General features: G+C 36.1%; 2 protein-coding genes across 6 annotated transcripts in view; both read right to left on the bottom strand.

Moving 5' to 3' along the window:
* LOC149839948 (serine/threonine-protein kinase BSK5-like) overlaps nt 1–20,049 on the bottom strand; it is a 26,951-nt gene extending 6,902 nt beyond the window's left edge. Inside the window, exons 1-5 of one of the 2 annotated variants that reach the window (XM_090002925.1) lie at nt 19,983–20,040; nt 16,131–16,206; nt 7,655–7,750; nt 7,356–7,576; nt 473–608 (exon numbers count right to left, since the gene is read on the bottom strand). In XM_090002925.1, coding sequence (XP_089859051.1) covers nt 473–608; nt 7,356–7,576; nt 7,655–7,736 — 439 coding nt within the window. In that variant the 5' untranslated portion in view covers nt 7,737–7,750; nt 16,131–16,206; nt 19,983–20,040. Of the gene's footprint in view, nt 1–472; nt 609–7,355; nt 7,577–7,654; nt 7,751–16,130; nt 16,207–19,982 lie in introns of both variants that reach the window. The other variant, XM_090002926.1, reaches the window with a different exon arrangement.
* LOC149839947 (phosphatidylinositol:ceramide inositolphosphotransferase-like) lies at nt 9,616–26,029 on the bottom strand. 4 transcript variants are annotated; one of them, XR_016431373.1, is made up of 14 exons: nt 25,561–26,029; nt 25,251–25,340; nt 24,709–24,795; nt 24,556–24,624; nt 22,854–22,934; nt 22,260–22,331; nt 22,012–22,072; nt 21,809–21,911; nt 21,062–21,157; nt 20,936–20,985; nt 20,724–20,851; nt 19,983–20,285; nt 16,131–16,206; nt 9,616–9,849 (listed from the first exon to the last, which is right to left on the bottom strand). XR_016431373.1 is itself a non-coding variant. In XM_090002927.1 (12 exons), the coding sequence occupies exons 1-12, from the start codon at nt 25,591–25,593 to the stop codon at nt 20,205–20,207; spliced, it is 951 nt and encodes a 316-aa protein (XP_089859053.1). In that variant the 5' UTR covers nt 25,594–26,029; the 3' UTR covers nt 19,916–20,204. The 4 variants fall into 4 exon arrangements, 1 of the variants encoding a protein (XP_089859053.1); XR_016431374.1 differs by lacking the exon at nt 16,131–16,206; XR_016431375.1 differs by lacking the exons at nt 9,616–9,849; nt 16,131–16,206 and adding an exon at nt 16,898–19,854.

The raw sequence follows: 26,029 nt of genomic DNA, 5'->3' as shown, positions 1-26,029 counted from the left end.
GAGATGTACAATTAACATGTATTGGTTAGTATCAACATGAAGCACCAGCATACGGACAAATCCAAAGTGTATCTTCTCAACCAAAGTAGGAAAAGCATTGACATGTATAGTGCTGAACAAAGCGAAAATTATCTGTTAAAAAAGTTGTGGATCAGAAAATAAATGCAACCATTTCAAGCACAGAAAGAATAAAACTAGATAAATTCAAATAAGCCCTTGAAAAGCTAAGGAAAGAAGACATTGCATTTGTTCAGAACACACATTTCAAGCATTATAAATTTCTAATCCCATACTCAATTTTGTCTTATCCTGAACCTTTAATTCAAACATCAGAATTTAAAGACATTTTTTTGGATTAGGATTTTGTTTTTGTTCAATAATTCAATACAATTTTTTTGCACACTCCTCCATCAGACATGCACCATGTCTCCCCATGAACATGCTATTCGTAAGACCAACTTGAAAAACTTACAGTGGAAGAGGTGCTTTGAAAGAGCATCATTTGGCATATACTCTGCAATGAGCAATCTCTCATCACCTTCACAACAGCAGCCAATAAGATTCACCAATCTCTCATTTCGGAGCTGTCCAACAGCCCTGGCTTCATTCTGCACTTATTTAAACCAATTTCAGCACTCAGAACTGTTTCAATTGAACAAAGAAGTTCATGTGACCTCAAATTTCAAAACTCAAACAAGCATGCACCTTGCAATAAATACGGAGAACCAAGGACTGTATAGCTTGTTTTCGAGTGAAGAACATTAGGTTTTCACAGTTCACTGGGAATTCAACTATAAGAATAAACGGCTCATTTCATTTTCACAGCGTTATATTAACATCATGAGACACATTAAATATTTTCTTTTATAGGTGAATTCCGTAAATTGTAAAATCATTTAGGTTACATGATATAAAGGCATAAACTATAGACTTTGGAATCTGCTGGACTTCAAGAATTGATTCGCCTACCCATGATTGTGTTGTTAAAATATGTGTACTCGTACACATATATTTTGAAATATAATCCTTAAATGTACATATATATATTTATATATATATATAAAGATACGTATACATATATATATATGTATACGTATCTCTATTTATATATATATATATGTATAAATATATATATTTTATCTTCCTAAAATACCCTCAAGGGTATTCTTGTAATTTGACATTTTACGCATATTCCAATTGGAATATGCATTGCAATTTTTCCTTTAAATTTTCTGTTTTTATTTTTTATTTTTATTTTTCATAAACCATTGGGGGTCTCCCAATAGAGACGTTGGGGGCTCTCCAACGTCTCCTTTGGGAGCCCCCAAGGTGGCTCCTTTTTGTGCTTATAAATAGGGGATTTCCCCTTTGTATTTCTTAAGATTTGGAGGAGCTCTTGCTCCATTGTAAGGGGTTTTTACCCTCTTCTTCCTCTTCTTCAATAATATTCAACTTATGACTTTATGTCATATGTTTGCCCCTTGTGTGGGTTTATGTGTTAGCACATTATGTGCTTGTGTTGTTCCCTTTAATGGGTTTATTCGCACTTGATGTACATGTGTATGGGTTCATTATTGAACCTAATGTATTCAAAGCCACTTTCTAACATGTTATCAGAGCCCGGTTACGATGGGGTTGTCTCTTGGCGCAACGGAAAGCGTGGTGCTCAAGAAATGGTGAAGTATTCGTTGTTCCTCCCTTTTTTTAGAAGTTTTCGGTATGTATCTCTTTTTTTAACATATTATGCATTATGAATCTATTTTTTCTTGCACATTTAGTGTTCTTTTTTTTTTATAGTTGAATCATTTCCTTTTAGTATAGTTTAAAAATATCTCTTTTTAATTTTGGTAAACGTGTTTATTGTTCAAATATATAATTCTTGTTTATATAAGTTATCGATTCATCATTACATGTAATAGTAATTTATGTTTTTCAAAATTGAAATTACATATAATAGTAATTTATGTTTTTTTTAAAATTTGTTTTCAATTATGTGAGATTTATGATTCTTCCATAAGAATTTCGTGATTAACCTATAAGTTAACTTTTTATATATAATTTCTTGCTAAATTAATGATCTTTGCTTAAAAACTCTTGTGTATGGTTTTTAGTGTTTTTTTGTGAAAAACAAATATATATATATATATATATATATTGATATAATGAGAATTTCTCGCATCTAAATATTTGTTGTTTATTTTAAAAATCTTCTCACACTCTATAGAGTGCATAGTGTATCTATTGCATCCTTTGGTATAAAAGATTTTTATTATTTTGATTTTTTCTCTAAGGATGCCTACATTGGCCATAATATGGTCTTCCTTGTCTTAAATTGCATAATTAAAGCTTGAGAGTCTCAAGCATTTGTTTCTTTTTATGAAATACATGCTTTATTGCATGTTTGCCTTTATTACGCTTTTTGCGTATTTTGTTCAAGTGATTGTGAAAGTGTCTTTGTACACTTCTTTTATAAAATATTTATGCTTGTATGCGTATTGTCTATCCATAGACATTTTCACATAGTACTCTCTTTTCAATAAAGAGATGTTTTTATTGCCTTCTTTAGGGCTTGTGTTTGTTTTTATCCCTTAATGGACTTGTAAGATTGTTTCTTTTATCATTATAAATGCTTTCGTAATATCTTAGTACATGTTGTCCTAAATTTGCAAGTTTAAGATTATTGCCATTTTGCATCTTGGTATACATATAAATTGTTAATTATAAAGGCTTGATTTGTTTCTTGGATTATTCCAAATCATTTTTCCCACATGACATAGCTTAAATATTTCATGTTGTGTTGATTAAGTCCTTTTATAATGATCATGATTAAACATAATTTCGTATATATACAATATTATTGTCATATGACATATTATTGTGATTGATTATATTGGACCTTTGATTCAATTTTTAATCGGTCCTCTTTTCTTTGAAAAATGATTCCTAAAGTGTTTATTGCCTTTTTGTGGCATTTATATTTGTCCATCACATGTTTTTTAATGCATCATTGTTTTGGCCTTATTATTGTTATATTAGAGATGTTTGTTGAGGTGAGTTATGGGCACCTCGTGTTATATCATTCTACATTGTCCACTTGCCATATTATAGATGGTTGTTGAGGTGAGTTATGGGCACCTTGGGACTCTAAAATGATTTGTTATATGATCTCTAATTATGAGTGTGTCACTCATTTTTTCTCTTTTGGCCATTGATCCAATGGATGCCCTCATTTACATGTAAATGTGATGGATATATGGTGTTTGAAACCTTAAATGTTTTAAGGTATATTAAAATCAAGGTTTTGGGGATTATTGCCCAACCTTTTATTGTTTATGAATCATATGAGTGCATTTGCACATTTATGTTTTGTGCTTTTGTGCATAAGTGTTCTTGGTGTGTGTATATTCACACATTTATTCCAAAATGATATTGTTATGGGTATTCTTTTTGAAGAATATTATTTCAAGGTTTTATTTATATGTTTTTCATTACAAGTTTTATTGCATCAAAAGTCTTCTCCTTTTATGCTCCTTATTTAAGTGTCATCATATGTATACAAAAATTTTATTACACCTTCGTGTGTTGGTAGCCCTTTGTTGGCTTTTGCTCTCTTGGTCTATTAGCTGAACACACTTGTCTTGAGTGTTATTATGTAGACAAGGCACGTTATTCACACAATGGTGTGTGATTTTAGCCTATGTTGGCATTTGTGTCCTTGTTCTAGTCGCTGAGATGTATGCCCATGGTTGGCTTATTTCATTCATTTCAAGTGTCATCTTATGTAGACAAGAGATGTATTATGTTTTTAGCCCATGGTTGGCTTAATACTCTTGTTCTAGTAGTTGAACATACTTAGTCTTGAGTGTATTTTTACGTAGACAAGAGATGGTTTTTGTCCATGTTGGCGTGTATTTTCTTGTTCTTGTCGTTGATGCACTCATTTCAAGTATTATTATATGTAGACAAAAGGTATTTTTACACACCTTAGTGTGTGTCATTTGACCTTTAATGGCATTATAATATTCTTGATCTAGTAGTTTATACACTTGATTTACGGGTTTTGGAGGACTAATGAGGTACTTGCTTGTAGTGGATGAACTACTTTTGAAAATTGCAAAATTTCTTGTGTTTTTAGATACAAGTGAATCATATCTATGATATGTTTTTAAATCAAATTGATATTTTAGCATATATTAAGTGCTTACAAATTTTTTTTCGGCCACTTTTTTATTTGATATACAAAATAAGTCTTTTTTTGTCTCAAATGATATTCATTTTTGAATCTATGGTGAATGTTTTAAAATACTTAGTCAAATCATGCTTCTTATTCATGACATTTGTTTGACATAGATCTTCTCCCTAAAAGATATAAAAAACTCTATTATGCATGTTAATCTTTATAAAGCCCCTCTTATTGAATATCATATTCGTCATGCCTTTGGACATTTGTATCCGTGTTATTTTAAAAATCTTTTGAACTCTTGGGTTCACTTTTTGACTAAAGTATGTTTGGAGCATGTTCATTAATGATTTCTTTAAGTATTAATTCATTTTATGACAGTAAATGCATATGTTCATTATGGTCCTTGAGGCCCTCATTCAATAAAGCATATGTAGCTTATGCCTCTTCGTAGGCTTATTATGGTGTCCCTTAGTGGACCTTTTTTGTTATTCCCCATTATGGAGTTGTGTGTGTCCAATGTTAGACCTTATGAATGCATTATGCATTTTTGCAATTCGTTTTCCGCTCACTCTTTAACATGATATTTGTTTCTTTTTTAATTTTTGGTTTTCTAAATTTTCTTTTCTAGAGTAATTATCCTATTATGCATAAATTTTGCACCTTGTTAGGAATGTTCCATTTCAGTAAAGTGCAAAGATATTTTTTACTTGTTCTTTGTTATTATTCCACAGGATCTTGGAGATAGGACAAAGAGAAGTACCCTGGATGGTTCGGGAAATGTGTTCCCTTTAGAAGACAATTGGAGGAAGGCATTTTCAAGTTTCAATTGCATCCTTGCCGAAGCCTCTTGGAGTCTTCCCCTTTTTTCAATCTTTTTGTTTCCCCGCAAAGATTGAGGGGGGGTGTTAAAATATGTGTACTCGTACACATATATTTTGAAATATAATCCTTAAATGTACATATATATATTTATATATATAAAGATACATATACATATATATATGTATACGTATCTCTATTTATATATATAAATATATATTTTTTATCTTCCTAAAATACCCTCAAGGGTATTCTTGCAATTTGACATTTTCCGCATATTCCAATTGGAATATGCATTGTAATTTTTCCTTTAAATTTTCTGTTTTTATTTTTTATTTTTTGTTTTTCATAAACCATTGGGGGTCTCCCAATAGAGACGTTGGGAGCCCCCAATGGTCACAAATGTGACCGTTGGGGGCTCTCCAACGTCTCCTTTGGGAGCCCCCAAGGTGGCTCCTTTTTGTGCTTATAAATAGGGGATTTCTCCTTTGTATTTATTAAGATTTGGAGGAGCTCTTGCTCCATTGTAAGGGGTTTTTACCCTCTTCTTCAATAATATTCAACTTATGACTTTATGTCATATGTTTGCCCCTTGTGTGGGTTTATGTGTTAGCACATTATGTGCTTGTGTTGTTCCCTTTAATGGGTTTATTCACACTTCATGTGCATGTGTATGGGTTCATATATGTATGTGTAACATATATGAAGGTGTTATCTGCTACACCTAAGAGAATATAATAGACTGCCAAATAGCTTAGCAAAGGCCATTAATCATGTAGCTAAAAGGTAGATCAGAGTCACAATGGCAGAGTACAATTACTGTAGTCTGTATCATGCTTGGGATAGAAGCATCCAGAGATCAACAATGGTGTTATCTTCTGAGTCAAAGAACACAGGCTGATTAGTTCATGAATTACTGAAAAGGCATCTAACCAAGTTTGAGAGTTTAATAGAAAACATGCCGAATAGAAAAACGCACATGATGAGTTAAAATAGTGTATTAATAAGTTGCCAACAGGTTACAAAACTCTAAAAAATCTTTGACTAGACAACCATCAAAAAAGTCTTTCTTGTTAAGGGGATCGAGGAGGGAAAGGCAGGGGACCTACTCATCAACTCAAACTGGTACTCAAAAGCCAAAAGAAGACCCTTTCCCAATTCTTTAAGCAGAATGAGACCAAAAAATCAATCTACAAAAGATATTTAAGAAGTGCATCCAAAATTAGCTTTGGCAATTACACTAATGTTGTTCCTGGATAAACACGAGTTGAACCTTAGAGCTGGTCTAACATCAAAGGTCATACTTATACCACAAAATGGGAAATTAGAGGTTTCCCTTGTCATTCTCAAACATGGGAGCGGCAGCAGGAGCACTGATTTGCATCATTTGCATAATAAGGACGACTACTGAGCTGTCCTCCAGAAACCTAAGTCATTGCTCAACATAGATACTAGAGGTTATGACTGCCTAGTTCACATAGTCTGTGATACTGCGGCCCCCACCTGCCAAACCAAATCAGCAATGGCAGGCCCATGAACATTCCAGCACTTATTTAATTCATCACAACTTAAAAGAGACGAAACCATTTTAATGATTCACCGTAGCGAAAACATATCCACGAATTGTCAATCGAATTAATTCCAGTACCATATTGATAACCCCATGGACATGCAACTTCAGGAAACAGTTATGATTTCAATTGCAGGCCAGGTGCTTTAGCATTAAAGTTAGTATTTGTTCGGAAAAGAGAACAGATAAAGCAAAAAAAACAACAATTGTGCATTTGGATCCACTCATAAAGATAAACGGTCCAATTAAGATATTAACCGCTACTGCTGAACCAAATTTCCAGGTTTATCCCATTTATCTAGAAAAGTTGCAAATCCAAACACGAACGCACCAGCAATCCGAAAAATCAGGATAAACTGGGATATCCCGTGGTGTCCAATGTGCAGATACCGGATTATCCCCTATTTCTGGATAAACAGGTGCAACCAAAATCCCTTTGGTGGAGTCCGGATGAATCCGTTTTTCCAAAAAAAAATCGAGATAAGTTAGGACATCGCATTGCGGAGTACAATGCAAGTTTCTAGCTATATATCCTACCTGTATTACTGAGTTGGCACATCCAATCACCCTATTAAAGAAAACTAAGACAGAGTTTGCCGATCTCCATTTTCTTCCATTCTAAAAAAAAAACACCCGAATTCACAGAACCGTGATCCCAATTTCTCCACAAAAGAATCCAACCAAAAAAAAAACTCACAAACTCCCACCATGAACAACAACCAATCCGCGACGCCACGAAGAAAAGCGACAGTCAAAGGGGAAAGAAAGAACAAGAAAACGAACCAGGAACTGCTTCTGATCCGGCCACGCCACGCGGTTGAACCGCTTGACGGCGATACTCCGTCCGTCCGCGAGCTTCCCCTTGTACACGACGTTAGGCGCCTTCTCCCCATGCTCGGAAACGGTATTCTCTACCGAGAACCCCGATGTGGCGACACTGAGCACCTCGAAAGAGTACTCCTTGAAAGCAGGCAGCTTCCCGACCCCACTCTTCCCCGCATTCTCTAAACCAACAAAAAAAGATCAAATCTAGGAAGAATAGAGTCGAAAAACCATCAATTCACGGCGGCGAAGACACTTACCGACGTCCGAATTCTCGACGACTGGAGATCGAAGAGATGGATGCCACCAACAGATGTGGAGCTTGGAGCAGCGGCCGCCCATGGTGGCAGAAAGCTCTGGGGATTGACGAGATCGGTATGGAAGGGGTCAAAATTTATGCAAAAGGAACCGATGGATCACAACAAAGAAGGGCTCATGATCGAATCCCCCTAAAACCCTAACACTAGAGATGATGGTGAATAATAGGCTGGAAAAAGGGGGTAGGGATGCATCATGCATCATGAGACGCCCCTACACAATCCCTTATTCTCTCTGTCTTTATTTCCTGCTCGCCCTCTGTTTTTCCCGCGGTTGGCCCACCGAGATCCCGTTTGGCATTTCTTAAGCTCGCGTCTTTTTCTTGCTTTTTATTGCGATCGTCTTGCTTTTGGGTTTTGTTTCCTCCGTCACGGATGATGACGTGCTCCCCTCGACCCTGATCTTGGACCGGGTATTGGATATGGGGAAGAAAACGGATCGGATCGATAAGGATCCATGTCTCGATCCGAATATTGCAGTGGGTTGGCTTAGGGATGACAATGAATCGGATTTTATCCCATAGCCAACTAAATTGTATTCCATTTAGTTGCGTTTGGTAATGTCGAAACTGATTATAATCTATTGCGGGGATATGGGTTTGATTTTTTGCCATCTAAATCGGATAAATATCTGAATTTGATGGATATCCGAGTTCGTTTACATGAAAAATGAATATCTTTTTTTTTATTTTCACGGACAAGATCCAAAAGTAAGAACATTGGTAGGTCTTCCATTGGATATACATTTTATATGGTTTTTTTTTCGGGTGTGACTGCACTTTGGTAGGTCTTTCATTGGTAAAACTAGGGGTGTCAACAGGTTCGGTTTACCTAGACCAAACCTCATAGGGTCGGTGACAAATAACAATACCCGATTAAGACCTGGGTCTAGACCCGAAGGTCCGATTAATACATGGATTAGGGTATAGTTTGTGAAATTTTACACCAGACCTGAGCTCAACCCGAAAGTCCGATTAATACATGGAACCGGGTATAGTTTGTAAAATTTTATACTAGACCCAATGGGCCAAGCCAACCCGGCCTGCCATAGGCCAGGTTTGGGCCAAGATTTCAAGCCAAAATCTGGCCAGTTATATATATAGGCAGGGCCCGAGCTGGCTCGATGGGCTGAGTTATTTATTGATTTTTTAATAATATAAAATTTTAAATATTAACTATTAGATAATAACTTGTAACTATTGCTGTTTACTTAGTTAGTTGCATTATAATTAGTTGGGTACATAGGAAGTTGGAAACTTGATAATTATTACTATTTGATAACGGATTTGGGTTGAGCCAAGCCGAATCTGGCCCGCTTTACATTGGCCAGTTGAGCCAATCAGCCGGGCCATGGGCTGCTCTTCAAACACGAGCTCATTAACAACCAGGCCATCTCCGGGCCGGGCTGCACTTAAGGCCCGGCGGGCCGAGCTCTAAACGGGTCCAGGCCGGCCGAATGCCCACCCCGACCATCCATATCCATGTCTTTCATTTTTTTAGTGGGTCATGTGGAGTGACCCAAAACCTGCCCATTTTCAGCCTAAGGATTTGCATTCGGGAACTGCAAAGCAGATGAGCTGGTTCATTTTAGTGGGTCTGGCCGATGCTTATTGAAAGGCCATGTGATCCAGACAGTAGAGGTCATTTGTTTGGTGCAAAGAGAAGTGCACAGATTGTCAACCAGGAAATGCCGGTTCCAAAAGGCAGAAGGTTAGGACCATCTCTAATCCGCGGCATTGATGCAAATGGGTTGGATCCAAGATGGAGGTTTTGCAATTTTTTATTGTTCCAGATCCGACTCTCCCATGTATTTAGCTGTTCTGAATCCGAACCGTTTGCGTCCCTAACACCGCACCCCCGAATAAGAAATACCGACTGCACCAAAATAAAAAAAGGTCCAACTCTGATCCGATTAAAAGAATCTGACACATTGTAAAAATTGATCCTGATGATCCAAGTCAGACCTGACCCGTTAGCAGCCTAAAGTACAAGGAAGCAGGAACAGTAAAGGCTCAAGAACAAAGTGGAGCAATGCAATGTACTTGCACTGGATGGCCTTATAAGATAAGAGTACTGTGGGGCCCCTATTATGGACCAGTTCTGAAGTTTAAACGAGCAATCTGGACCCGCAAAGCCACCTGTTTTACACCAATGAGTTTTATCGAGAAAAAAATAAAAATAAAAACTCAAGCTATTGAGTCCCACCCAACCCATAAACTAAGGATGTATGGATATCTTTTTGATAGGCAAGCTGGAGGGATGGCCCTTGTTGCATTGGATCAAGAAACCTTTAGACATAGCATATTAGATGACACCCAATGCCCAGAATTTCTTAAATTTTATACTCCTGCCAAAATTGCCAATGAAGATAATCTAGGATTTTCTTAGATATTTTTACATCATCAAATGCCACCACATTAAACCCAAGGGGTTTGGCATAGTAGGATGGGTCCTAGACCGTTTGACGGACAGTCTAAGTTCAAATTTCATGGGTGTCACCCCCCTCCCCTGCATAAGCAGAAGCTTGGCAGGTAAGGCCAGTGACTAGGTCTATGCGTTTGGGGCAGTTTCCCTGGAGTAAAAATATATATATAAAAAAAAAATACCACCACTTTAACTAAACCTTTACAAAACCTTGAAAATATTTAAATCCCAAAAAATCCGGATATGGGTGGGTGGCATCCAAAGAAACACTAAAAAAGCCTACAATTAATTATCCAAGAAAGAATGTCGTCTGTGGAGCCAACTCACATTCATGAACTGTGGAGAATGATAAGGAAGATGCATGCTGTCTCCTTTGTCAATGAGAACAAGGAAAAAATTAAACTAATCTGAATCATAATTACTGTTATTACCAGAAAGGATAAAGATGACTCTCCAATGATGATGACAGCCTCGTGGGGATCATGTCAAAGCACGTTTCGTGTTTGTGGCTTTCCAACTCACTCTGTCCAAAGACTTCCAAAAGAGATGGCATTTGTTTAATAACCCAAATGTTGTCAGTATTGGTGTGAATCGGCCGCCGATTCGTATTGTATCGGCAGAAAAATCGATACAATACTAACCCGAATCGGTTGTATCTGCAGAAAATCGATGCAATGCTAACCTGAATTGGCTATTTTTAATAAATATAAAAATACTTAAAATTAAATTTTAATATTATTTTAATGGTTTTAACACATGTCACCTGCTGATTGACACGAATTATTTTTTTAGCCGATTCAAAACGATTCACTGGAGAATTATTCTATCGGCTGATTCACCTGAATCTCGTTGGCCAAACTATTCGATAGCTGATACGATTTTGAAAACATTGTTTTAACCCTTTTAAACATTGTTGCCAACATCAAATCTGAATCGAATGAACCTTATTTCAATCCGATGCGGTTTGATTCGATACTCCTACAAAGTCAAACCGATTCAGTCCAGGTTCGGCTGTAGCGGTAAATTCAGGGTTGGTAAATCGAGCCGAGCTTGGACTGTTCAGGTTTAGCTTGTTAAGGATCCGCACGCCTGCTTGGGCTCGGCTGGTGAGCTAAAGTTTGATAATATATATACTATATGTATAATACATGTATCAAAAATATATAATATATATTTCAAGTATGTAACACGTATAGTATAATATACAGAATATATAAATATATAATATGTAAAATGAGCATATATGTGCCGAGCATGCCATGTTCGTGCACAGTTCATTTACCTAAACGAGTTAGCTGGGCATGTCTAGCTTAATTACTGAGCCGAGCCGAACCGAATGACGAGCTGCTAGTTTTGTTTCCCACCCTTAACGGGGGAATCGGCCTGACATAGTTCGATCAGGACTGAATCAACATATGCATATAAATTTTCTTTCTGATTTTTTGAAAATAAACATTTTTATTTTTTAATGAACCTATTCTAAAACGGTTCGGTTCGATTCACACTGACGATTTGATTCGCAAACCGATTAGACAACATTGTTTTTAAAATTGTGCAGAAGAACTGCTTGAGGTTGAACAGGACCTTTTAACCCGGTATTCAGGGTTGAGGTGGGGCCCCCAAGAATGAATAATTGCTGGTGCCAACAAGGTGCCAACCATCTTAAATTGTCTTATAGAACAAATCATTTGCATACCATATGCCCAAGTAAATAATATAATATCATCAATTGGAATACATAAAAAGAAATAAAAAAACTACTCTCCACTTTTTATTATCTTTTTTAGTTATTTACAATAAAACGTACCTAAATTTTATTGTAATTCGAATTCATACACAAAAACTTGGTAATTCAAATGCATGATTCATTTTTTTTATGGTTAACCAAAAGTAAACCAGTGGTTGTTAGTTCCTAGGCTGGCATTTTCCATTTTCACACAAATTCATTTATTTACTCTTAAGAAAAAAGTTAATTTTAAAAGAGGGAAAGAGAAAGAGAGTAATTAGGGTAAAATGGGCAAAGAGAAGCATTTGTAATGAGGGTAAAAATGGTATAGTATTGAATGTATTAACTACTATATATCTATGGTTGATGGAAGAATCATAGTGACCAATCTCTCAAGATTTTTGTGAAAATATCGTGAGAAATTACTCAAAAGTTAAAACGGCAATTTCTCACGGTATTTTCAATTTCTAACATTTTTTCATAAAAACATAAATAATGTGTTTTAAACGTGATATTTATGTTTTTATTGACCATTTATCATAAAAAACTGTGTTTCTTATCTTTAAATATTTTTTTATTTAATTACATTTATTTATAAACAATTTTTTTTTATATTTTAATTTATTTTTTATTGCTAAGATTTTGCAGAAAAATGGGAGATTAAAAAAAAACAATTTCTCACGAGTTTTTGGCTGCCAATATTTTGTTGTTTTTAACTCTTGTCATTAACGGTAACTGAAGATAAAACTAGGTATGATTTTGAATTATAACTTTTTCAGATATGAATTTAAATTACAAAAAGAATCAGGTATGTTTTTGTAAATAACTCTAATTGTTGCTTGGATAAATGGTGCTCACCACCAACCGTTAGAATTCATCGCTTAAGATCAATAATGATGTGCACTCACTAGGGATAGCCTTTTCCAGTTTGCCAACAAAATGCATGTGGTTTGCTATGAAGATGCACAGGGGCTCATTAAGAAAGTTAATACCTAAGGAACAAAATATTATAAACAAAGGAAGTATTTAATATTTGCAAGTCAAAAGATTAAATCCATGCTTTGAAAGTCTTCAACAAGTAGTTGTCATGTAGACACTTTGGGCACGTTTGGAAGGGAGAAAGATGTAAGAAAAGTGATGCAAAATAATAAAAAAAAATTCTTAAGGAATTTTTTGGTCCTTTTCAAACGAGAGAAACTTTTTCGTTAAGAGAGTTTTTCTAAAAAGTATACTTTTTTGATAAAAAAACATTTCTCCCAAGAGAAAATTTATTTCTTACACTCAGTACTACCCATCTCACCGTCACAACTACCATCCATCTCACCACCACCCTCCTCCTCCTCTCTCTCATTTTTTCACAATTTTTTTATTTTGTTTTTCTCATGCTACACAAAGGAGCGAAAAACTTTCTTTTGAAAAACTTCTCATATCAAAAACTCTTATAGGCAAAACTTTTTTTACCTATAAGAGTTTTTCTCTCTTCCAAACATGCCCTTACTGTAGACATTTTCCTTGTGTATTTTATAATGATTAAAATTAATAAAATTTTTGAAGTCCTAATAATCATACTCTTAAACTAAAGATTAAGTTCACTTTGCAGTCAATTGGGAAAGGATTTGGAAATTAATTGGGTCGTTCTTCCTTTGACTACTTGATCCCAACCCTTTGCATTTGATATCAATTTACTTTCTAAACATTTGGTAAAAGCAACTTAGTTCCATCGGGGGTGGTCCGCTTATTTGCTAGGAGTAGTTAGTGCATGTCACCTTGTGTTGGGATGTTGCAAGTTCAAAACCCGGTGGTATCGGTTGTATAACTGGTGGGGGTTATATAAAAAAAATCAGCCCCATTCTTTTTCTTATTATTTTAGAGTGGCAGATGATGGCTTGCAATAGTAAGAGGTTTGTTTATAATAATGTGAATCAGTGTTAAGCAAGCGTGTGCAAGGGTTTGAATGAGATTTAAAGGTGCAGAAGGTAATAGAGCTACTCACTGTTAACACTCGTGCCCACAGTTCAAAGTAGTTTGTTTTTAATGGTTGAGCATCTAACATGTGGCATTGACCATGTTGTGCTTGCAAAATGGTGCACTGGGTGCTTCATAATTTGCCAAAATCATTTTCACATTTTTAACTTTTGTAAGATATTTTTTTCCTTTCGCAAATATGGTACGATCATCGCAAACCATTTTTTAAAATGCCATTGAAAATGTGTGAACCTCCATTAACTAAATACAAAAAACGTAAGTTCATAAATATAATACGACCTTTGCAAATGATGTGCATGAATGTAACCTAAAAATGTGTGAACCTCCTTTAACTAAATACTCTCATCATACGCGAATAACATATTTCTTGCGATTGATGTCATTGATGAATTTTTTTGAAGTCATGTTCATGTTATCACGTAGGCATGCATGAATAACACATGCAATCTACGCATAATGCACTTTTTCACTTGAAGGTTGCCCAATGAGCCACACTACATATACGTTCTTTTTCATACTTCTTCATTCGAAAAAATGTTACTTTGCATACCTTTGTACAATGGTTCTTTCAAGGGCAATCACCCATAGTTTGTTGGTTCTTTCTCATGCATATGACATTTACTCTATTATTTTAGCTTCTCAAAAATTTTGTTTTATAGTTATTTTTTATCACATGATCTTTAAAAAACTCACAATAATGTTGTAGATTATTAAACATTTGACCAACAATAATGTTTTGGTTTATTTTTCATAGTATGAGAATTCATTGAACTAAAACATATTCAACAATGTCCCATTAATAGAAAAAAAAAATCTACTACCCAATCAATGCTCATATAACTTATATAACATATCAAGAGTTCAACTTTTCAATTGTTGATTGTGTATCATTTTCATTTGCCATTATTTATCTTATGTCATGAGTATCTTTGTCAACTCCTATAGTGTTATCATCATCATTATCCAACATAGTATAGTCATCATCACCAATTGATTTTTCGTTAAATGCATAATCACTACTACCACTAATTGGTTGTTCGGATGCGAAAGCTAAATCAAAGACCATTGTATTTATTTATTCATTTGCTTTCGTGTATTCATCATTCATGCATTTTTAATTCCATGATTATCCATAAAAATAATATCTTAATTATCACACATACATATCAAGCATAAATTACAAAGCCCAACAACTTGTACCTAGTTATGTCATCAACCCTATAAGGCTAGTTATTATCTGTATAATTCCAGTGAACATCAATATCACTAGTTTGTTGACATAACTCTACATCATCTTATCATGTACAACATTAATTATTGATGCAAATCATTCATTATCTACACATATGACATTTATATCCCTAATTGGTTGGGACAATTACATACCCTTCATATGCATGTTACAAACATAAATAGTACTAAGTGTTTGGGAGAGTTGAATGTTCGTCTCAAGAATAAGCTCAACAGATAGTGCTTGAGATAGATGCACATTTTTCACACAATTCTCATCATCACTTATTCAGTGTTTATTTCATCAACTGCTTCTTGTAAATCACTTTCAATTGCTTCTTGTTTAACATTGTCATCTTGTATGACGAAAGCAACCAAGTAAACATCACTACTACATAACATTGAGTCTACATCATCATCATCTAAAACATTTATTCATATTTGTTGGAGAAGAATAATTATACCAGAGGTTCTATATTCGGTTTTATGAGACATTAAAGCTATAATTTTCTTAAAGTTATTATTTGTTGATACCATTATAGATCTCCAACGAGAACAGTCAATTAAACATTAATGTACTTTAACCCTTTCTGAAATTATCATTATCTTTCTATAGCCATTCATATATCATTCTTACATTTAATTAATAAAATTGTTTATAATAACTACTCTTCAGTCACTTCAACCATAACCTCAGTATCCTTATTGAATGTTTTTACACAGTCGATCTCAACCCCAGTACACTAATTGAATGCTTGTGCACAATCAACTTTAAATCTAAAATAAAATAAGCAAATATTAAATAAAAGACAAGCAAACAAACATAAATAATCTACAACTAAACATAAATATTACAAAATCAACATATATCTATAAAAAATAACCCTAAACATAGTAAACCCTAAACATACAATCCGGTATCAAGTTTTAAATAAAATACATGCAAACAAACATAAATCATCAACAACAACAACAACAAAATATAAATACTATAAAGTTATTATTATATATATACAAAAAAATTAAACATGCAAGAAAACATATGAAACTCACCTTTCGACTTAAGTTATAATAGTTGATCGAAAGATGGAAAATTTGACCAAAAGGATGACACAACCTCTATGAAATGCTGCAAAATGATTTTTACAGGAATTACCGCAAAGGAGAGAGAAAAAATGGTTAGGATTCTAACAAAAAAAAAAAGAATCACAATAATTTTATATATGAATCAGAAAACATGCAAAGGTAAGAACATTCATAAAATGACATTAAGGATGATTTGCGAAGGTCGTATTATATTTGTGAATGTACGTTTGAAGTATTTAGTTAAAAGAGGTTTGCATCTTTTGAGAACATTCACAAACACAATTTGTGAAGGTCAGGAATATTTTGTTAAAAAAAAGTTTGTAGAGTTTTGGGATATTCACAAACATGATTTTGAGAATGTCGTACTATATTTGCAGACGTATGGTGAGAATATTTAGTTAAAGGTCTGTACATTTTGGGTGACATTTGCACACATAATTTGTGAATGTTGTATTATATTTGAGGACTTACATTGAGAGTATTTAGTTAAAGGAAGTTTGCACATTTTTTGTGACATTCGCAAAAATTATTTGTAACAATCTTACCATATTTGCGAAAGGGCAAAAATATTTTTAAAAAATCAAGAATCAGATAATTTAGATATGAAGAGGATTTCGGCAAATTGTAAAGCATTTTAGAGAACACACCATTTTGGAAGGACAATACAGTCATTTTTTGTTTTATTTTCCCTTAAGGTTCAACAAAGATGACCTTTGTGTGTTTGTGTGTATGTGTTTGGGGGATTGTGTGCTTTCAATACCAAAGATGCAAGCATCCTTTTTTTCAATAATCCAAAATGGATAATTTACTTGTGTTAAAGAAATAGAGTAATTCCATCCATAAACAACTTTCCAAAAAGTGTATTATGAAGTGGGAAGCCCCACAGAAATTGTGGGAAAATTCGCTTCCTTAATGGGAACTGCACTTCTCACTCGATTCTCAATTCGTTTTCCAGTTGTTTCCTCTTCCCTTCACGGTTGCATCTCTCTTGGTTCATACCTTTTTACACTACTTTTTTTACTAAGTCTTATATGTTCATTTTTGTGTTGATTTTGCATGCTTTATATCCATTTTCACGTTGGGCGTTTTCAAGAAGCCAAGGCCCCATACCTTAATCTTGAGTGTTTTGGAGATTAAGGGTACGTTCGTGTGCCTCAACTCTAAATCCCAGGGCAACCCGTGAGATTTGATTTCGAATCATTCTGATTCCAAATCACTGGTTGCCTGAAATCTCATGTTCAATTCTGATTCGAACGAATCACTTGGTTGCCTGAAATCTCATGTTCGGTTGAACATGAGATTTCAGGCTATTCGAATGGCTTCCTCAGGGGAACCTTTGAAAACGATTCTGAATGATCCAACCGAACATCCCCTAAGATTGCATAGAGATGAAAGCAGGAAAGGAGAGTGTGTACATCCACCGAGGGCGTGTTTGAAAAGGGATTCATTTTCATCTTACATAAGAAAACAAATCATATTGTTTGGAAAGGAATAGATCCAAATTGAAATGTATTTGGATTAGGGATGCAAACCGTTCGGCATTTCAGTTCAGAAAATACATTAGGGAGTCAGATCCGGACCTGCCAAAATTTGCAAAAGTCCCTTCTTGAATCCAAACGGTTTGCAACCCTAAGTTGGATGAGTAAACATTCCATTAAAACCGAACCACAGTCCCAGCTTCATTTGACTTGGCAATACTCAAACCCACACCATTAAAAGTTGTTGGGGGTTAAAAGTGTCACAGTGCAAACACACACACGAGAGAGAGAGAGAGAGAGAGAGAGAGAGAGAGGTTTGTGGGTGAGGGATGGTTCACAAATTGTCTCTGGAGAACTTTACATTGGAGGATATGACTTCCACAGGGGGAGGGGGGGCTTACATTGGAGGATATGACTTCCACAGGGGGGGCACTTGTCTGGTAGGGGCAGCTAGTGCATGTTACCTTGTGTTGGGACGTTGCAGGTTCAAACCCAATGGTATAGTTGTATAACTGGTAGCCCAGATTGCCTTTCAAAAGAAAATATATGACTTCCAGGATAATTCTGTGTTTTAGAGAAAAGAAGGTAAAGAAGATTCCAGGGCTAACCTTTAAATTAAAGTGAGCCTCAGAGTTTTACGCAGCCAGGTCTTCGTGCCGGGTGTGGTTTCTTCGGTTATAAATTCAAAAAAAAAAAAAGTGGCAGCAAGAAACCGTTGGCATTTTTTCTTTTTCAAGTTCACAGCTCAGTCGGAATATCCTACCAAACTGCAATTAGCTTTCCCAAAGTCATTAACCTCATGATCTCTCCCTAATTAACATGTTTCAAGGTCAATCCAACAGCATCCCTAATTAACATGAGACTCTCTTCTAGGCAAACTGACCCCATACCGAAACCGTCCATCCCAATTTCGTGCCCACCGATCACATTTTCGGGCATGAACCTTTCAAAGACAAGCCTGGCCCCATCTAGTGCTGTCAATGGATTGGGCATGACCCGATCCCAATCCATACCGGATCCTATAGGGTCAAGGTTTGGTTACAAAGGGGGCCGATTAACTATAGGTCTGATATCCGATCTCAATCCATACCGGATACAAAGGGGGCCGATTAACTATAGGTCTGATATCCGATCTCAATCCATACCGGATACAAAGGGGGCCCACTAACTATCTGGGTCGGTCCAATTATTAAATTGGTTGGTTATGGTTTATAAAATTTTATACCAAACCTAAGTCAGGCCCGAGTTCTGATTAAGATATGTAATTTTTCAATGTAAAAAACTAAAAAAATATAGTTTTACGGGTGAACCAGGTCTGGTTTATGTAATTCTTATCAGATCTTGGTATGGTTTTTCTTATTTCTTATGAAAAAACCAGCCACACCCAAATCGGGATCTGAAACCCACATCACTTAGTTGGATCCAAGTTTGGACCCACCAATATTTTAGTGGGGTCCGAGCCCATCTTGAAACGAAACGTTTATGCTACACCTTGAAACGTGTAAACCCTTCTCAACAAATGTCATCTTCTGACAAGTCAACATAACTGAAACCAAAAGATCCAAAACACATCCCACCAGTAAACCGTGGGTCGCATGACTCGGCCAGAGAAACGCATAACATAAATAAAAGCTACGAGCCTTGTGCTTCCAAAATCACACAGAGCACACGACTCTTGCAGCGAAGCCTTCAGAGCTTTGGCTACATGAAGTAGACAACCTCCTGCATGGAATGCTGTCTATCGCACTGTTGGTCACAGCCTCTGAAGATGTTATAGCGAGGGGTGGGCAATGGGCCCAGCAGCCAAGTGGGCCAAGCCGACCGGACCCACCATGAGCCAGATTTGGGTCAAGGTTTTAGGCCTTGACCTATTAGCTACCAGGCCGGCTGAAACCTGACATTATCAGGCAGACTAAATGGGCCTGAGCTACTTAATTAAGATTTAGTAATTGGTTGCATAGTAACTTTGGTAACTATTACTATTTAACTAATTTGTTGTATTGATTATATGAGAAATAAAAAGGTTTAGGTATGGCTGAACATAGGCCCAGTGGACTGCTCTTCAAACCCAAGCCAGTTAAGAACCAGGCCAAAAACCCCGGGCCACACTTAAAACCCAATGGGCCGAGCTCTAAACCGGCCTGGGCCGGACCGGCCCAATGCCCACCCCTAATTATAGCAGTCCCGAATAAAGCTGCACCCATAGCATGGCCCTGTGAATTGACTAACCAATGAGTAGAGAGATAATAGAGAAGCATACACAGATGGACGAGGTTGGGCAAAAAAGAACTCGCTATTGAAATGAAAAGAATCATTGCATTCACTTGAAAACACTATTTACCTTCATGATACAGAAGAATCGGAAAGATCAAAATTTTAAACCGACCTCGGCTTTTTTTTACCCAATCAAATGACAATATGCGTTACCATGTTACCGCTGCTTTGTAGAGACAACTTTTTGCAGAAATCAGGCAAGGATTGCTATGGTGTGAATATATCATACGTACATAACCTGCACATCCACCAGATGAACCGCCCCCACTAGCAGATGCTGAAGCCTGTCTCACGTACCGTTCATCGCCAAGTCCACATGTACTTTATTTCCATCCTCCAAGATCTTTCCATTAATCTGTGTTCTTGGCCTCTGTATAAAGAAATTTGCAATTGTTAAATACCAAAATCCAATTTAGACTTGTTGGAAGGCAAATTTCAGCAGGAACAGAAAATCTTAGGCTCTGTTTGGGAGCCAGACTTGAGATGGAGACGATAATGGAGATGGGAGCGGAGGTGACAACCACCTCAGAAGGATGTTTTTGAACTCCACCAAAAACAGTGCTCCGCTCTGATCTCCCCTCCGAAATCCTCGTCCCTCTCAACTACTTCAACACAACCTCTGATGTTATCACAATATTGTCACTATATCTTCAAAAATTCTCTGACTAACCAGAACCTATTTTTACTTATTTCTTATTATCGTTTTTTCTTTTACCATTTTTTAATTCCAAAATAATCTTAACCATGCTCAGAACCTCTTCCATTAGAAATATTTCAAAAAACAACGTGCTAGTCGTTTCAATCATACCCTATCAGTATTATCTCCAGAATTTCCATTCATCAGCTTGTGGAGTTCTTCCTTGGAAAAAGCATCTTTCTCCTTGCCATTTATGGGTAGCAAAGGTGGTTGGTTTCCACCATTGCGCTCTGCTATGTCTGCGCAGAAAAAATATCCACGATGCACCACATATCAAGATAGGGTCATAATATGAAAAAGTGAACCGAATTGACTACACATACCTTCAGGCACTTGTTTGTCCACAAAGTACACCACCAAATTTACAGTGTACCTGTTTGTTCAAAACAAAGCTACATGTCAGAATTCATTCACTCAAACAAAGAGAATCAAATTAAAGAAGAATTTACCATGCAACGACAACATCAACAGTATAATGCTTGCGAGAAGCTATTATCAGCAGGCTTTGAATAACAGCTACCAGCCAAGCAAGTTGCTTAATCAACCTGCAAAAATATCTTAAATCGATTTATATGAAAGTTGAAACAACTTTAAGGCAGCAACATGTGAAGCTACATAATTTATAACAGGAAAAAATGAAAAAACAACGAAGTAAAAGAAGAGAATATAAGGCCCCAATAATTAAACCATCAGAGAACAGAGTGATTACGGCTGGAAAATGAGACAAGCAAGTCGTGACTTGGCTCGTATAGGTTCATTAATAGTAACAAAAATATTTTAAATATGTTCTGCATCATAACGTTGTGTAGAACAAATGGTTGAAGTTGAAGCATTTGCTTGCAAGAAATAGGTTTAAAGTTCAAATCCTAGCACACAGCTTTGCAACAATGTACTTTTTTTGTATACGAGTCAGCTCAAGCTCAACTCCTTTTTTCTTTTATATTTTTTTTGTGAGCCAGGATCAAACTCTGATTTTGAGGTAGATTGGGCCCACTAAAGGTAGAAGCTGGTGAACCGAGCAGGGCTCATATCAACACAACCATGAGCCTGTTTACCAGCCCTACCAGTGATAAAGCCAAACCACCATCAACACAAGTCTTCAGACTCAAATCATTGAACTCACAATTATCATAAAATTGAATCACTGTTGATGCAGTGAAACTGTTCCAAATCAAATATATGAGAGAGGGGATTACCTTCCCGTGCCATATTTCTGATACGTCCGAACAAATACAAGAGTGAAGATCATGTGAGACGAAAATATAAGGTCACCGCAACCAAATATCACACCTCGAGGAACTGCACATGGCATGTTGTGGGAAAAACTAAGCACACCAAATATCTTAAAGATTAATGAAACATGAACGGACACAAAAATTCCCATCAGGAGCAAACATACAGTTGATTAAGAGGACTTCTAAAATACTGTCTGGAGGCGGCAATCGAGCAAGTTTTGATCCCTGAATTGAAAACAAACAAAATAAATAGATGTCAAAGTTTATCAATTTGCAATATGGTACTTAGAAAACCCAAATAGATATGTTAAAAAAAAATCAACTGCAAACAAGATTTTAGTTAACAGTTCCAGAATTTCATACACAATGAAGAATATGTTGCAATACATGTGTAATATCAAATTAAATGCACCTCGCGACAGTGATAATTAGGGCCTGGAAGTTGTGTTGACATGAAAGTAAGAATTCTCAAAAATTGTGAAACCTGCAAAAAACAACCAAAAAGAAAATGAGTGATTCACAAAATGAAGCACACTGATGGCAGAAAAGTCAAAGAGATAGACATTCTGTGCTCACACCATTGCATGTATAAAGCACCTAAACATTTTGGAAAGAAACAATAAAGGCAAAGATGCACCACATGCCCTTTTCACAGTATAACACCTACATTTTCGACAGATGCAATGGACAGAAATCACCACACACTATGCACATTAAGGACAATACATCAAGGGTGGATGCATTATCAGTGCATATGCTTATGGAGATCATTTAGCAGTAAATTTTTCAGCAACTTAAATTTCAACTGAGCATCAGAGTACGGCATTAGGGGTGAAGAAAAATTCAATGGTATCATCATGATCAAGAGTAGGTCTTATTGCCAGTTGCTAGGCAATGGAAAGCTGCTACAGACAGCACATGCAATCCAAACATTATGGTGCAAGCATCCTGACAAATTACTCCAAAAAATGTTACCAAGGAAAGAAAAAGGAAGTTTGTCACTCACAACTAGAAACGCCAAAACCCTACACCATAGCATTACAGTATAGAATCGCTTGCTGTGAAAGACGAAAGGATTAAATGACCACTGCAACGAACAACAACCAACTATTAGAATAAGCCACAAATGAAAGAACAAAAGAAACAGCTACCTACACACTTGATACATCATTACAATGTAAAAGACAAGGTACACAGACAAAGGGAAACACAAAACAAAGCTCACCAACATTTACAGTAATGTACTGTTGGAGAACATATATTAATAAAGATAAATACAGAAGGTGAGAAAGCTTTAATAAGCATAGGTCTAATGAAATTTCCCTTCTCCAAATGTGTTTAAAAAAAAGATGGGTGGGGAGTCAATAAACCATTATCCATCAAGCTTAATTTATTGCCAAGAAACCATGGTCTATTTAGCCAAGAATGTGGTAAAAGGATATAACATGTTTTTTTAAGTATTATTTCATAATTTATCTTCACCAAAAGAAAAAACAATTGAGGCTTACCTACTACTTCAAATTTTATCCTCTCAAAAGAACAAATTAAATTAACTACCATTCAATCATCAACCTTTTGAAGTGTCATCTGACATGGACTAGTGTTTCTGCTGCACAAATTAAAGTTTAAACCACCAAACTAATGTTACGAGTTAAAAATTCTTCAAGTGTTAACTTCAACCTCCCCCACAATATTCTCGAGAAAATGCTTCCCCCACAACTGTAATCATCTTTTCCCAATATACTCAATCTCCTTCTTGGCCTAGACTGTGTTTCAAGTAGACGCATCTTAACCAAATGATCAAGGTTCACAATGCATACTTGCAAATAAGGAATGGGTTATCTTCTCCTCTATAATGATTAACAAAATTTTAAGAACAATGACATTTAAGTACTACAGATATAACCTGATATATACCTTACAATTAAGCAAAATAATGTCATCTCTATGGTTTTGGTCTCCAAAAACTGCAGCTGCTTCATATTAAGTAACAGGTATTCCAACAAGACCGAAATCTGTGACATAAGTCTATCACTGTGGTTTTCTGGACTCTTTTACAAACAGAAAATGTAGCACGCCTAATTTGACAAAGGAAAAAGTCACACATGCTGCATGCAAAATATTTACTGTCTGATGAACCCATTTCTTCTAACAGACTAACAGCACTTGTTTTCCAATTGCTTCTTTCTTATATATAGCAGCATCTTTTTACCTATCATTTCGCCCACCAGTAAAGATAGTTTTCCACCATACTTTGTTGATAAATGAGAGGTGATGACAACAATTATGACGTTGATAAATGTGAAGAATGTGACGGTATGAGGTAGTTGACAAACCCATGCACAGCAATGGAGCTCATATACCAAACATCACACATATATACATTAGAGAAGAAACTGTGACACTTTAGTCACCCGCATTGATACTGCATCACTCTTTAGGAATTGAATGATCTCAAGATCCCATGAAGATCAATCAAGATAACAGAATCATGGGAAAAGGAAGTATTATAAAGGAGAAATTCACTTCTTCTCCGAGTAGTGAAAATTTGAAATACACCCAAATAAAACACTAAATAACATCTAACTAGACAAGAACCGAAACCAGCCATGAAACTGCAATATATCATAACAAAAAAAAAACACAAGTTTCTGATTCCATGCTGACACGGCCCACCAGAACAAAAATTACAAAATGTAGAAGCTTACCAAGATGAAGGAAAAGAAAATGAATGAAAAAACACTCTCGCTGATGTATCCTTTATCTGCCCCAAGCTCCTGATAAGATGCCAAGCAATCTGATTAATTGTCAAAAAAAAAAAGAACTCAATAGAATCAATCTACCAAGAATGTATGACATACCGGAAGAACCATAAATCCGACATCTTGAAGTATCGGACCAGGACGATGCAAATAGTGAACTCCCCGAGCAGCCAATCCATGGAGATACTGCAAACAAAAAAATATAATTGGCATAAATTCTCACAAATAAGCAAAAATATAAACATGCAGCAGAATAAAAAAACACCAAGCTACCTGAAAAGGTCAGTGACACAAAAAATTAGGCCAATTACATGAACTCGTAAGCAACATATGGATTAGGGGACCACAACAAAGTATTCAACGAAGACCCCCTCCATTTTACTTTTGTTTTTCAGAGTGGTTCTCAAAGACGTTTTGGAGGAAAAAACAGGGTATAGCAACAACAAGTATCGAAGCAATCAATATCGCGCTTCCATTTCATTATTTTTAACAGAAACGCAAATTTGATCATAAAAACAAAAGAAAGTTGAAACCGCAAAGGGATTGAAATGTAACACGAAACTCTGCTCTAAACACGATTCACTATAGATAACACAGACTCCAATATGAAGAAAAATTCAAACCAAAGATCCAGAGCGGACCTGAAAAACGAGCCCTAGCAAAATAAACTTCCACTTCTCAGCCAGCAGAGCCAACTCTATCGACGTCTCCACGGTGATCCTCCTCCATAGCTGTCACAAATACACATTCATATCAGAATCAAATGAAGCAAGAAAACGCGACAGAAAAACCCATATTTTCAAGCGTTTTTTCCGTATCTTTAATCAGATTCAAAACGAAACCTCCGATCATAATCAGACGAAAGAGAGAGAGGGAACATAAAAGAAACTGAAGATGAAAAAGGAAGACCAAGGAGAAGAAGAAGGAAGAGAGAGAGAAGGAAAAGCGTACCTTGGAAGCTTCGCGAGAAATGTAAAGCGTCATCCCTCAATCCGTCACTCACTGCCATATTACTTCACATTCCGCCGATTAAAGTCGGCATTCTTTTCGAAAATCCACTCGTTAAAGAAAACAACCGGAAAAAGTTTCAAATCTCCACCCGATAAAGCTTCTGCAACACGCTACGCTATCAACCAGACACCAGATCGGTCCGCTCACGCCTGCCACGCCAAAACGCACGCAAATCTCTTCAGGAAACCGCTCTTCCACCGGATATCCAGCAGGGAAAAGCCAGATAATAGCCGGAAATCCCCTATCCAGCCGACTTGTCCGTCGCAAACTGCTCAGACGTCCGATCTAGACTGGATTCCCCGACGTACGCGATTGAGCGAGAGAGAAGCAACAGGATCTCACCCAAACGTCGGCTTGACGATATGCATCTACACGATTTCCTCGGTTCTTCTCCTTCTCCTTCTCCTCC

The sequence above is a fragment of the Nuphar pumila genome, chromosome 4 (genome assembly GCF_984573655.1).
Source record: "Nuphar pumila chromosome 4, dmNupPumi1.hap1.1, whole genome shotgun sequence".
NCBI classification, from domain to species: Eukaryota; Viridiplantae; Streptophyta; class Magnoliopsida; order Nymphaeales; family Nymphaeaceae; genus Nuphar; species Nuphar pumila.
Note: the sequence above shows the minus strand (reverse complement) of the source record. Positions and strands in the feature narration are given on the sequence as shown.

Bases quoted from the DNA above. Each gene is read 5' to 3' on its own strand.
- LOC149839947 (XM_090002927.1), bottom strand. From the start codon at position 25,593: ATGACGCTTTACATTTCTCGCGAAGCTTCCAAG. The intron at 20,986-21,061 runs GTAAATTCTTCT...TTGAACAAACAG, and splicing joins GTTGATGTTGTCGTTGCATG to GTACACTGTAAATTTGGTGG. The intron at 20,852-20,935 runs GTATGTGTAGTC...TTTTCTGCGCAG, and splicing joins GGACAAACAAGTGCCTGAAG to ACATAGCAGAGCGCAATGGT.